Source organism: Jatropha curcas, chromosome 3, assembly GCF_041381405.1.
Source record: "Jatropha curcas cultivar XTBG-Jc1 chromosome 3, XTBG_Jcur_1.0, whole genome shotgun sequence".
NCBI lineage: Eukaryota > Viridiplantae > Streptophyta > Magnoliopsida > Malpighiales > Euphorbiaceae > Jatropha > Jatropha curcas.
Window position 1 is genome coordinate 6,196,703 of NC_143153.1, and position 13,628 is coordinate 6,210,330.

The window sequence follows — 13,628 nt, forward strand, 5'->3', positions numbered from 1 at the left end:
TTAAAATTGTTTCCTAATTTAAAGGGATTATAACTTTTGGGGACAAATAGTATTTGTTATCCTTAATTCTCGTCCCTTTGTCTCATTTTTTTTTGTAGTGCCTATCTGTAGGCATTTCCGATAGACATGGGCCTAACAAACACCATAACAATTTCTGAATATTGTTGACGCTGCATGAAAAAATTCTCATTGTTAACTTGGCTGTTTTTTTTTTTCCAATTTATGCATGTAACACTAATTTTAGAATTTCGTCACTAAATTTTTCTATCACCACCACTACTTTATGCTGCCTAAATTTTAATATTGTTTTTCCAACTTAGGCTAATTTGTTGTCAAATAGCAAAAGGTTAGCTGACATAATATTATTTTGTCACTAATAACTCTATGGTATGGCAAAAGATTATCAAAATAATAATAAATTAATCATACGTTTTTTCATTGGTTGAATTTAAGATCTTTCACCGATTTATAAAAAAGGTAAAAATTAAACGTGAATATTTAGCACATTTAAATATTTATGGAATTTAAATACATAGACACGCAATTCATTATTAATTCGTCAATATGTATTCACATAATCTTTTTTAATTTTACAGTTAAATTTTCCATTGCTAGTTGATAGCTAATTACCAACTGAAAGTGTTTTGTCTAAAATCAATAGCTAAATATTATAATATTAAATTTAATATTCTAATATTTTTTAAAATATTAATAAAAAAGATTCAATTGGGGTGATATTTGAATTTCAAAGAATATTATTATATGTACCATTAATTTAAGAGAGAGATAAGGGCTTGAAAAATCAACAATTAAGACGAAAGTTCGATGGATGCCAACCTAAAATTAGGAAGAAAGTTGTCTACCTGCTCCGTTTGATATGGTTTTTAAATCTTAAAATATTAAAATCTTAAAGGTCATCATCTTGTCATGCTGCTGTATGTGTGAACAAATTTCACTTATTTAAAATTGACCACTTGGTTTAGTTTAGGTCCATAAATATCAATTTCATAGACTCTTACAGACTATAATGTCAAGAATATTCACATCACATGGATCATAATAATTTACTAGCATCGTATGCACACCACTCTTCCATATTGATGCGATCAATGTCAGCTTTAAACTGAAATCGATTTGAAAAAAAAGATTGAAATTAATTCAGAATGGTCAATTTTAAAATTGGTTTAAAATTGAAAAGATTGAATTAAGATCGACTCGAAATGACAAAATTACTAGAAATTATGTCAAAATTACTTAATTCTGATAACTTATATATAAAGCTTTGATCGTAAACTATAATATAATTAGAGAAAAATATGAAAGAAGTATTTTTATTCAATTATGAATTGAATAATTTTTTTAAAAAATTTTGATGTCCCACAAATAAAAATATAACCTTTAATTGTTTCAACTAGAAAATATTGACAGAATAATATAATTATGTTATTAATGTAATTTGATTGACCATTTAAAAGACTGAAAAATAAAAAATGTCAAATTTGAGTTCTACTGTGTAAAGAGTTTTTTAAAATGTTAAAAGCAAGATCCCGTAAATTCAAGTAGCATGATAAGAATTTTTGCTAATTTATTTATTAATATATTAAAGATATGAGAAACTTGTATTTTTTTTTTTTTTGTTGGAAAAGAAAGAGATGAAACACTTGTATTATTTATACGAATGATCATATTTTAGTTTCAAACCAGAATTGAATCTAGATTAAATAGGTCAAAACGAATTAAACCATGGTCAACACCAATGGTTTTTAGTTTCAAACCATAATCAAAACTATATAATTAAGGTTTGATTCTGATTTTTTATTTTTTGAAACCAGAACAAGTGATTTTGGTTTAAAAATAGTTGTTCCAGTTTGAAATTTTGAAAGACACGTTATTAAAAGACTTTCAATTTATTTTCTTGTTTTATTTTAAAATTTTAAAATAAATTTTAAGAATTTTTATTAAATTGGTTTAGTTTTTTTCAATAGTAATATTTTATTATTATTATTATTATTTAAACTACAACTCTAAAAAAATTTTAAAAAGTTTGAAATAAATTATCTAATTTTGGTTCAAATCCGGAATAAATTCGAAATCGACAATTCCAAAACCGTCTTAAAGACCATCTAAAAATAGTTTGATTTCAATTTCAGCTTTTTTTAACTGGAATTGATAGTTTTAAAACTAAAACTAGCGGTTCTAGAACCATAGTCATGTCTAACTATTTCGGTTCACTTATTTTTTAATAAATAAATAAATAAATAAATAAAAGGAACAAAACAATTATATGATGTGAAACCATGGGCTTTGATTTTGATTATATTTTTATCTTATGATTTTATATTTCTTATATGACATAAGACTTGAGGTATATATGGTCCAGCAGCCCCATATCATGATTCGATTATGTCTTAAAACATCTTTATCAGTAAATCTTTTGAATTGACCTTATTCATTATTAGTGATATGATTTTCATATTATTAATTTATCGGTAAAATTTACTTCCAAAATCAGGTTGTCAAAAGATAATGCTATTATTTGTCAATTTTTTAACCTTATAATTTTCAACACATTTGTTTTTAATTAATAACGGAATACATAAATTCACCACTGAACTTTATTATTTTAATTTTATAACATTCTCAATTTTTATTTTGATCCATCAAATATTTCAATTTATAAAATTACGCTTATTAAACACTTTAATTTTCAAATTTGTTTTATTGAACACTACAACTTGTAAAATTAGATCAATTAAATATTTATTAAAAAGTTAAAATTTATGAAAATTATTGTTCCAAAAGTTATGCTAACTACATGACAAGTCGATATTTTGCATATAAAGACCAAAAATCTAAAAAATTAGTGATATTAGTATCGAAAAGTATATAGTATTACTAAAATTTATAAATTCAAGTGCATAATAAGTCATCCGCAAAATTAAAAGTGCTACAAGATTAAAATTGTAAATTTCAGATATGAATTTATATATTCAGCATTTAATTAATTAATAACATGGTTTCAAATGCTATTACATAATCGTTTGCTTCATGGTGGTTTTGGAGGTTTAACGAGAGGTTTGGTTCCCTCTTACATTCCACATCTCCCCTTTCCTCATAAACTTTTAGGTAGACTATGCTTATTACATTATTTATAAATTGGTCCAATTAAACAACGTCACTTCATATTTTCTTAGAAAATTTATTAAAACATTAATTAATTACATTTTTCATAACTCCCTTGTTCTGTTAAATCTGAAACTTTTTTTATTTTTTTAATTTAAAAGAAACGTTAAGAAAATCACAGTAACATTAAGTATTTTATTTCAATTTTACCCTTGTCTAAATATTTGCATTAAATTGTCTTAGGTCTGTTCGATAAAATTAATTATTTTAATAGTTTTTAATTGTTTTAGTAGTATTTAGCTGTTAGCTGTTTGAATAGTTTTTCATGAAACGCTAAAAATTAAACATTACATGAGTTAACTTTTCAAAAAACGTTACCATAATCTCTGAAGCTAATCCAAATTACCGAACAACTTTTTAAGTAACGTTTAGTGTTTTGACTAACTATTTAAAAAATTGTTGCCAAATACAATCCTAATTAAATGACCATTAATTAAAGGGTAATTTACTCAATTACTCTTATTTCTTTCAAAAAATTGAAATGACTTGGTCATTTAATTAATTCTTATGAACAAGACAAAAACCGACCAACTTAATAAAATAAGTACTCCTTTATCCGTTTTAAAATATAAATCATTTTAGGGCGATCGTTTTTTCCAAAAATATAACTCATTTTGAGCATTTTTAAAGTAATAAGTGAATGTTACCTTTATTTATATTAAATACAATAGCAATCTTCACAAATTATTTTTGATTTTGAGATAAAAGTTAATTTGGTTAAATTACCATCAGTTTTATTATAATTTTAGGAGAATTAAGTGCTTCTTTATTTTCTATACAAAAATTTTAAATGACTTATATTTGAGGATGGAGAGAACAATATTTTCCTTTTACTTTTGTCTTTAATTAATTAATTTATTAGTCAATGAATTACCTTTTCTATCAATGGTCTAATGACAAAAAAAAGCCAGAACTTTGAATTGTAGCCAGTTCGTTTAATTTTATCAATCAATACTGCATATTTAATTTTCTATATCAATTCTAGCACTTGTCTTTCATCAATTTCATCCTAATGTGTGGCAGTTATCTTTCACAAGTGAGCCCTACAATATCCAATGTCAGTGCCGAATCATATATCCACATATATTCAAAAAAATATGAACTTTAACGTTTTTATCAAATTTAGCCAGTTCTTTTAATTTTTGTCAATCAATACCACATACTGATTAATCTTTATTAAATGATTTTGTTATATTGATATTTATTCAATTAAATAGTTTATTAATTAACTATATATATATATTAATTGTATAATGTGATTAATAATTAGAATTCAATTCTATTTAAGCGTCTTTTAAAAATATTATTTCTAAATATACTAATCAATATATTTGCTCTCTTAACAATCGAAAGCGAAAAACAACTTGAAAAAGATCATGATCTTGATGGGTATAACCAGTAGATATCTTCTTATAGTGATTTTCTAAAACTTCTTTGATTTCATTCAAAAGAACTTATTATTATAATAGAAAAATAAGTTTTGAGAAGTTAAATTCTATATTGATTAGTATATTTAAAAATGACATTTTTAAAAAAATTATTGAGTAAAATTGAATTCTAATTGATTAATCCTAATATACACTTAATATACATAGTCAATTAATAAAGTATTTAATTCAATAAATATCAATATAACAAAATCATTTAATAGAAATTAATTAGTACGCGGTATTGATTGATAAAACTAAAAGAATTGGTTAAATTTGATAAAAACGTTAAAGTTCATGTTTTTTAGTATACATGGATATATTGACTTGGCGCTGACATTGGATGTTGTAGGGCCCATTTATGAGAGATAACTGCCAGATTAGCATGAAATTGACGAAAGACAAATGGATACTAGAATTGATACGGAAAACTAAATACGTGGTATTAATTGATAAAATTAAAAGATATGGCTAGAATTGATAAAATGTCAAAGTTCAGGCTTTTTTTGTCACTAGTCCTCTATCAATCTTTCTTCTATTTATTTTCATTGTATGAATTAGCATCTTTTGACTTTTGGTTTTCTAAACAAATTTAAACTCATCTCTTCTAATAAAACATACTAGCATAGGAAAAAGAAAAGACTCGAAATCTCCTTTACTTAGTATTTTCTTCGATTCATTTTTTTTGGATAAAAGTAGTCTTACATTGGAATTAAGATTCTCTTTTTCTAATTTGTCCTTAACATTTGCATTAATTACACCCTTCTTTTCATAAAGTACAATATCTCATTTTTTTTTATCCAATAAAATCATTTAATGACTTGAAAACAAAAATAATGAATTGATGATTAAAAAAACTTGAAAATAAATAATAATAATAGCCCCATTTCATAATATTTGCCACATTTAAAAAAATAATTTGTTCCAAAATACTTGTCACATTTATAGTTTCAAAAAGTAATAAATGCCTTTTTTCCATATTTACCCCATATTTAATGGTTTTCTTAAAGAATTAGTATTAAATTAAATGTAATATAGTCAATTTACTCAATAATTTATTATAACTCAGACAAATTTAATAATTTTCTTAAGTAACGTGAAATTCCAAATGTAATAAGTATTATGAAACAAAAGTACTGCTATAACATAACCTCTTAATATTTTGATTTTTGGGAAACTCAAACCTAAGTTGTTTTTATTATGAAATGTGTCATAATGAAATATGGAAAGTTTTGATTTTGGAGCTAAAAATTTCTAACAACCTGAATTGTCTCAGCCGCTTTACAAATGTCCTCATGTGAATAACAACAATTCACATTGAAACCTTCTTACATAAACTTGCAAGGGAAGCAAAATAAAAGTCTCACTCCATGATTTCATCACATATATTTGATAAAAATATTGTAAATGAAGCAATTAATAGAAGGAGCTCATTTAGCAAGTATACATAGCGTTTGAGGACATTTCATTTCCAACTTGCTTTAATCCTATTTAGTACATAATATATATCATACAAATGCACTAACAGAGCTATAAATTTTTTATAGGGATTCAAAAAAATATTACTCATTTCATACAATGAATAAAAAGTAAACTTGATGATTAAAAAAAATGCCTAAAAATAATTTAATTACATAAATAATTATATTAGATTTTTACCCAATGTAATAAGTTTATCTAAATGAAAGGGTCACTCTAATTAAAAATATTGTCCGAACAAATGAGGGAGGTAGTAGTATTTTCTAGATATATCTTCTCTAAAAAAAAACTTAATGAATTGTTTGGATGGAGGTAAAATATCGTAAAAATGTAAAATAGAGGGTGAAAATGCTTTAAAATTTTCAAAATCTCGTATTTGGATCAGGTGAAATGTAACATAAATTTATTTTACATTGTTTCTAGTCTAACTTTCACTCTATTTTAGGAGGAAATTGAATAGTGTTATTTTACACTTTCAACCTTTATTTTACTTTCCTCTTTCTTCCCAAACATTAGCGTAAATAAAACTCGAAGACTTTGTAGGTTAGAGTACACGGTAGGTAATTCAGAATTTCAAACAAGGCAAAATTCAAAAGTGGAGCTGAAAGAGATGTACAGATTGTGAAGCCATCAAATCCTCCAATTTATGCCATTTAATGTTGTTAGTTATTCCAATTTCGGAAATGAAACGCAAACCAGAACAGAACTAATCAAATGGACCAATTTCAATATATCTTGAAAGTTAGTTACTCAAGCGTCATAGACTTTTTTTTTTCCTTCAAATTAATTTGACCACATTTGGTCTATATTTTTGGCCGGCCTGTAAATATAATATTTTCGAGGTTTCACTTGCAAAATTTAAATTTTTTTCTAATAAAGTTAACTAGTTAAAAATAAAAGTACATTATCAATTTTTTTTTATAAATGAATGCAAATTGTGTCTATTTTATATAAATGAATTTAAAATATGAAATTTATTTATTATAAATAAATTTTTATGCTTAATATGTTAATATAAAATATAATTGAATTCCATGTAATTATATCTGAAATAAATCCACTTAGAATTTATTTGCTTTTATTTTTTAAAATGGGGCTTGACAAAATAATTTTTGTGAAAACAAATAACAAATAACAAATAATAATTTCTTTCCAATTAATAAAATAATCTTTATTTAAGAGCCAAATATTTAATTTGAGAAAATAAGGTTCTATAATATAACAAAATAAACTTTTTATTAGTAATGTAAAGACAGATTTTCATTTTTATTAAAAGAAAATCTTATGCATTTTACTTGCAGAAAAATTAAAATAACAAAAATAATATTCCATTCTTTGATTTGATGACTGGTCGAAGCTAAAAATATTGACAGCTCTTCTAATTTTACGAGACAATACCATGCTTTGTTAGTTTTTTTTTCTTTAATAAAATGATTGAAACTTGGAAATGCAGGTTACACCTTTAAACAGTAAGTATTTGGCTAATCAGGCACACGTACACCACACTGCAAGATTAAAAAAAAGACGCCGTTAAAAGCGGCACGTTCACACTGAACCGACACGGCACTGGCAAAGAAAGTCCAACGTGTGATACGACGTCGTAGGTTTCGACGAGTCGACGGAGACTCGTCGGTCAAAAGGTATCAGAGTCTTTTTTTTTTTTTTTTTTAATAATTAAAAAAAAAAAAAAGTGAAGGCACATGTAGTGTAGAAGCTTCCATTTTCCATGTTTGAAACGCCGACTCTATTGCTGAACGCTCAAGTTTGTACTTTGTACTTTGTACTTTGTATGCGTTATTGACCTGGCTTGGGTCAACACGTTTACGCCACTAATTATTTATTTATTTAAAAAAAAAACTTAATTTCATTAACATGACACGTCCGTCATGTGCTACGAATTCTTCTCTTTTTTGGTTCTAATTGTTGTTATATAATATAATCTATTTAATTACTTAGATTTGCATATTAATATGTGGCATACCATCCATTTAAATTTGATAAAAGTTGTTGGATTTATATTTTGAATAATTTTTTATTTTTCACAAATTTAAATAATTAATATTAATTAAAAATCGATAAAAGTATAAATGTAAACACATCAGTTTACTAGCTTTATATTAAAAAAAGAAGTTTCTAATGCCTCGTTGTCTAAGACTCTATTCTAGTATTAAAAACTAGAGATATTAGTTATTTTTTAAAATATGTTTAATATTACCAATTTGAAATATTATGGGACTTGGAATATTACGTCTAAGATAGGACATATTTAGTTTTCTAATGTAAGATTAAGGATATTTATTTTATTTTGAATATATTAGAATTAAGTACATGTATGTTTTAGAATTTATCCATATCTAAATAGGTCAATCCAGATTCAAATTTCTTCCTCAATACTAAAAAAAAAAAAAAAAAAAAATTAATTAAGTTGCATTGTGTCGTAAGTCTACATAACAAACATGTCTTTTTTTTTTTTTTTTTAAACACAATTGGAGTTAACAATTTTTACTTGTATTTTAACACAATTGAGTTATGTTTTTAACTGTACTAAGACCTCGTTTAGTTCAAACTAATCTTCTTTCTGGAAAGTTCACTTCTCAAAAAATATAATACTAAAAAAACAACTTTACAGAAAATATAGTATAATTGCATTCTATCGATTTACATATATAAATTTTTCTGTGAAGAGAAAAATCATAAAAAAGAGTATAAAATGAGTAACAAAACCAAATATGGCCTATAAAAAGAAAATAAATGTTTAATATCCAATTTATTCTTCTTTGATTTTAGTATTTTATTTTTATTTTTATTTTTATTTATTTTATTAAAGACTAAATTGATTGAAATTCTTATAAATGGAAAAGAATGGAATAAGAAACATTCCATTTTCTAGAAATATATCCTTCCCTTAAATGAAAAATTGAAAATTTCAAATGAAAAATCACCCGAATTACATTTAGGCTGTGTTCGGCAATAACTTTAAAATAACTTTTAATCAAAATGCTACACGCTACTTTTTATAGTATTCAGTAACATAACATTTGAACTAACTTCTAAAAGTTTATGAAAAGTTAAATTATATAGTGTTTAGCTTTTAATATTTCATAAAAGGCTACTCAAAATAACTAACAGTTAAACGCTATTAAAATAAATAACAGTTATCAAAAGAGTTAATTTTACCGAAAAACCCTTAATTGAAATAAATTTAATGTTTTTAAATGACTATATCTATTTTAATCTCAATAAATAAATAAAAAACTACTTCCATTGGAATATCTTTGTTAGAAATTCGAGAAATTCTAATCATATCCAAAATCTTTTCCTTTGCGAATAAGTATAATCTTTGGCGTGTTGGAATTTATTTGTCATATATAGAGATAATAACCACGAAACGACATCATATCGTATAACGTTCGTGGATTTTCACTAGGGTACTGAACTCATGACACGCTTATGGCTAGCATTTCCATATGCCAAACCAAGGTTTAAATGAATGGATATGTTATCTTTCCTTTTAAGTAATATTTATTTCATTCATCTAATTTGAATTTAAAATATTTAGTCGATCGTTTTGAGATTTGCAGTTAGATTATGATTTTTTTTAAAGCTATTCAACTAGTTTATTTAGAACTAAATTCTGCTTGCATCAAATCAATCTATTAAAGATTAAAACACTTCTAACTAATATTTGTTCCATTTATAAAAATCAATATAATTTAAAAAAAAATGTTAAACACGTCGAGATATAATTTAATGATAAATCCATATATGACCTGACAATAGATCTAGAATCGAATCTTTTTCTTAATACTTAAAAAAAAAAGCTAAATCATTTATACTTGAAACGGTTGTTATTAGGTGGGTTATAAATTGTTTGAATTATAGAAAGTAAAAAAAAAAAAAAAGTCATAATCTTCACATAACTGTGTTTTTGATTTTAACTAATTACGTGTTAACAAAGTTGGTCTGTTTTTTTTTTGTCTTCAAGTGGGTAGGTGGATAGGTTGATATATTAAAATTGACTTTGTAATTCACATTTGTAGACTTGTTTGTTTTTGTGGCGTGTAGGCCCTACCTACTCCTCTAATTTTCCACTCCCCTATACATATATTTCTTTTTGGAACATTTCTAATTTCTAACTACTATGTTATTCGTCATCATATTGGTCAGAATAGGAATATAAGCAACCTTCCCAGAAAGCAACGATGTGTGAACATGGAGATTAGTTGGACTCAGCATTATTTAATTCAAAAAGAAACTAACTTTTTGAATTCACTTATTTTTTTTTTATTATTTAATTCAAAAAGAAAATATTTTAAAAAATAATTTTGACAATAGAAATGTAAATTAAATATCACCATTTGATCACAGAATTTTCTTTTCACAACATAGCAGCTTACTTTTTCTTTTTAATTGTTTCTTTTACATTTATAAAATTGACATACACCAAGTCTTACATAAGCAGTAAAAAAAAGTTTGCATTAATAAATTAATTAGTCTAATTTAACAGCAAAATATAGAATTAATTCCTAATACAAAATGAACTTTTCTTTGTAATGATATTTCCCACATGAATATTGTATATAAATATATTTTTTTTGGTAGGTTGTAATAATAATGTATTTTTAAATTATGTTCCTCTACTCCCAATTCTAGGAAAGAAGAACTAGTCAAAGTACCACACCACAACCCTTCCAAGAAGCCAGTTTCCCCTCTTGACTACAAGTTCAAGAGACTCCTATATATATCTCTCTCCAAATTTCTGGATTCATAAGTCTCTAACAACACCGAAGGGAACAATTTCAGGACATACCCACATACTGAAATCTTGTTCTCTCTGCAAAATTGATATAGAAATCATCTTCTTTGATCACATCTCCTGTTAAAAATGGATAAATATTTAAAGGCTGCCTTCTTATCTTGTACTCTGCTTTTCTGTTTGTCCATTCCATCATCTTTAGCTCAAACTTGCCAGAGCTATAGTTTCTCTAGCAATCAAGTATATGCAAATTGCAGCGATCTTCCAGTTTTGAGTTCTTTCCTTCATTGGACTTACCATACTGACAACCGAACAGCCGATATCGCCTTCCGGAAAACCGGAACGACGACGACAAATTGGGTTGCATGGGCTTTAAATCCTAGCGGGCAACAGATGAGTGGATCCCAGGCTATTGTGGCTTTCCACAACTCTAGTGGCTCTCCTACTGCTTACACGACGCAAATACAGAGTACGTCGCCGACTATGCAACAGGGGAGCTTGACTTTTGGTGTGTCTAATCTTAGAGCAGAGTATACAAATAGAGAGATGGTTATATTTGCTACTCTTCAGCTTGATGATACTTTGGTATCTACAAATCAAGTTTGGCAAGAAGGTCCTATGAGTGGAACTTCTTTCGGTATCCATCCCTTGGATACAGCAAACAGAGCATCTGTTGGTGCTATCAATTTTGCGACCGGAGCTACCGCTGCCGGAAGTGCCCCAACAAGCACTAAGAAAAATGTAAGTGAAATTTTTATGTTCATTATAAAATGGAACAAAAAAATTATTTGAGTTTGATTAACTTAAAATTTAAAATGAAATGATTTCAGGTTCACGGAGTACTAAACGCAGTGAGTTGGGGAATTCTGATGCCTATGGGAGTGATGATAGCAAGATATGTAAAAGTGTTCAAAATAGCAAACCCAGCATGGTTCTACCTTCATGTGGTTTGCCAATCCTCTGCTTATATTATTGGGGTTGCTGGATGGGGAACCGGTCTTAAACTGGGCAGCGATTCTCCTGGCGTTAAGTACAACAAGCACAGGAACATTGGCATAACCCTCTTCTGCCTTGGAACTCTTCAGGTAATGAACCAATTTCTCTGTTTCTACCATTTCTAAAAGGTCAAATCTTTGTGCGATCTTTTCAAAGCATACCCCACTTACGCTTCTAGAAGGAGCCTCTTTGGTTGAAATCAAACTAATATAATTAAATGGTATTACTGTGCAGCTATTTGCCTTGCTGTTGAGGCCAAAGCCAGATCACAAATACAGACTGTACTGGAACGTCTACCACCATGCGATTGGATATTGTACCATCGCCTTGAGCATCGTTAACATCTACGAGGGACTTGACATTTTGAACCATCCTGAAGACAAATGGAAATGGATTTACACTGGGATCATCATATTTTTGGGAGCCGTCGCTGTTGTTTTGGAGGTAGTAACATGGATTATTGTGATCAGAAGGAAGAAAACAGCCCACTCTCATAAACATGTCAATGGGACTAATGGATATTCTCAGCAGTCTGTGTAACTTTCTTTTCTTTTATTTTCTTTTTTTGGGTCTATTACAGAGATTAGATTACCTATATATATGTTTGTAGAGTTTATTTGTGTTAGGATTGATTTCACTAGTTTAGATGCTGTCACACTATTGTTTACATATTGAGAGATTTTATTGCATTATTCATATTTATTTCTATTCATTTTGTATTATTATTTTTGTTTGATTTCGTACAATCCCAGGCCTTCTCAAACTCCTTTTTTTTTTTTTTTTTTTTTTTCAATTTTGCTTTACAAAATAATGCCAAAAAAAAAAACCTTCACTTTATCTCTTTTAATTTTTAAAAACTTTTTTTGGCATCCAAATTCTAAAAAATTTAGGATTTAATATATTTAAATAAATTCATGAAATTGAAACACTTTTATTCATATAATTTAAATAAAATTTGCAAAATTCTTTGAAATTTATTTATACTAAATCAGATATTAAATGATTTAATTTGTAAATGTTCAATTAAACTGTACTATTCTTATATGAGGCTCCTATTGCTGAACTAATAAGTTGGGCTTGTGCCTTGCAACGGCGGATTGTTCCATTAGAGCCGTCTGTTTATATAACTGAAATGCAAAAAGCACTCACTAGTTCAAACACTCATCAACTTGAAATTATTTACTTTGAAAAAAGTAGTCGGGCTTGATCCAATAGAGCATTATCATCAAAAAGATCCGCTAGTTCTTCGTCTTCAAATCGTGACAGCTTTGAAAGATTAAGAATAAAGGAAAATATTTGTTTAGACCGGATATATGACCCGAACAATAGATCAAATTAATGAATATAAAAGTTTTTTTTAAAATTTTTTTATTTTATTCTTTTTTTCTCTTAATGGTTAGAAAAATTATTGTTTCAATAAAAATTCTATTTTCATTAATTTAGTGTATGAGTGGGGCTATAAATCTGATCTAAGTAAATAAATTTAAAAAATAAATGGACTATTATTGTAGTTTAGGCTTTGTTTGTTTCCGTAAAATAACTTTAAGAAAATATTTATTACAATTTTCTGTTGTTTGGGGGCATTCAGGAAAATAAGTCAACAGAAAATATTTTCCTAGTTAAAGGAAAATTAAGTTATTTTTTTCAGGAAAATAACTTTCAATTTTCAAGAGAGTAAAACATTTTTCAGATATTGACAAACCTTATAAATCTATATTTTTTTAATTTATTAATCACCATAGTCATTACCACTAGTCACCACCATCGGCCATCACAAGCCACTGGCA

At 26.6% G+C, this 13,628-nt stretch overlaps 1 protein-coding gene across 1 annotated transcript; it reads left to right on the forward strand.

Moving 5' to 3' along the window:
* The first annotated feature begins 10,844 nt into the window (after window positions 1–10,844).
* LOC149497419 (cytochrome b561 and DOMON domain-containing protein At5g35735-like) lies at window positions 10,845–12,553 on the forward strand. Its single transcript, XM_089719843.1, has 3 exons — window positions 10,845–11,586; window positions 11,676–11,930; window positions 12,076–12,553. Exons 1-3 carry the CDS (start codon window positions 10,975–10,977, stop codon window positions 12,379–12,381), a joined length of 1,173 nt encoding a protein of 390 aa, XP_089575969.1. The 5' UTR covers window positions 10,845–10,974; the 3' UTR covers window positions 12,382–12,553.
* The last annotated feature ends 1,075 nt before the right edge of the window (window positions 12,554–13,628 follow it).

Excerpts from the sequence above, each read along its gene's own strand:
- LOC149497419 (XM_089719843.1), top strand. The coding sequence starts at position 10,975 with ATGGATAAATATTTAAAGGCTGCCTTCTTATCTTGTACTCTGCTTTTC. Across the intron at positions 11,587-11,675 it reads CAACAAGCACTAAGAAAAAT|GTTCACGGAGTACTAAACGC; the intron begins GTAAGTGAAATT and ends AAATGATTTCAG. Across the intron at positions 11,931-12,075 it reads TCTGCCTTGGAACTCTTCAG|CTATTTGCCTTGCTGTTGAG; the intron begins GTAATGAACCAA and ends ATTACTGTGCAG.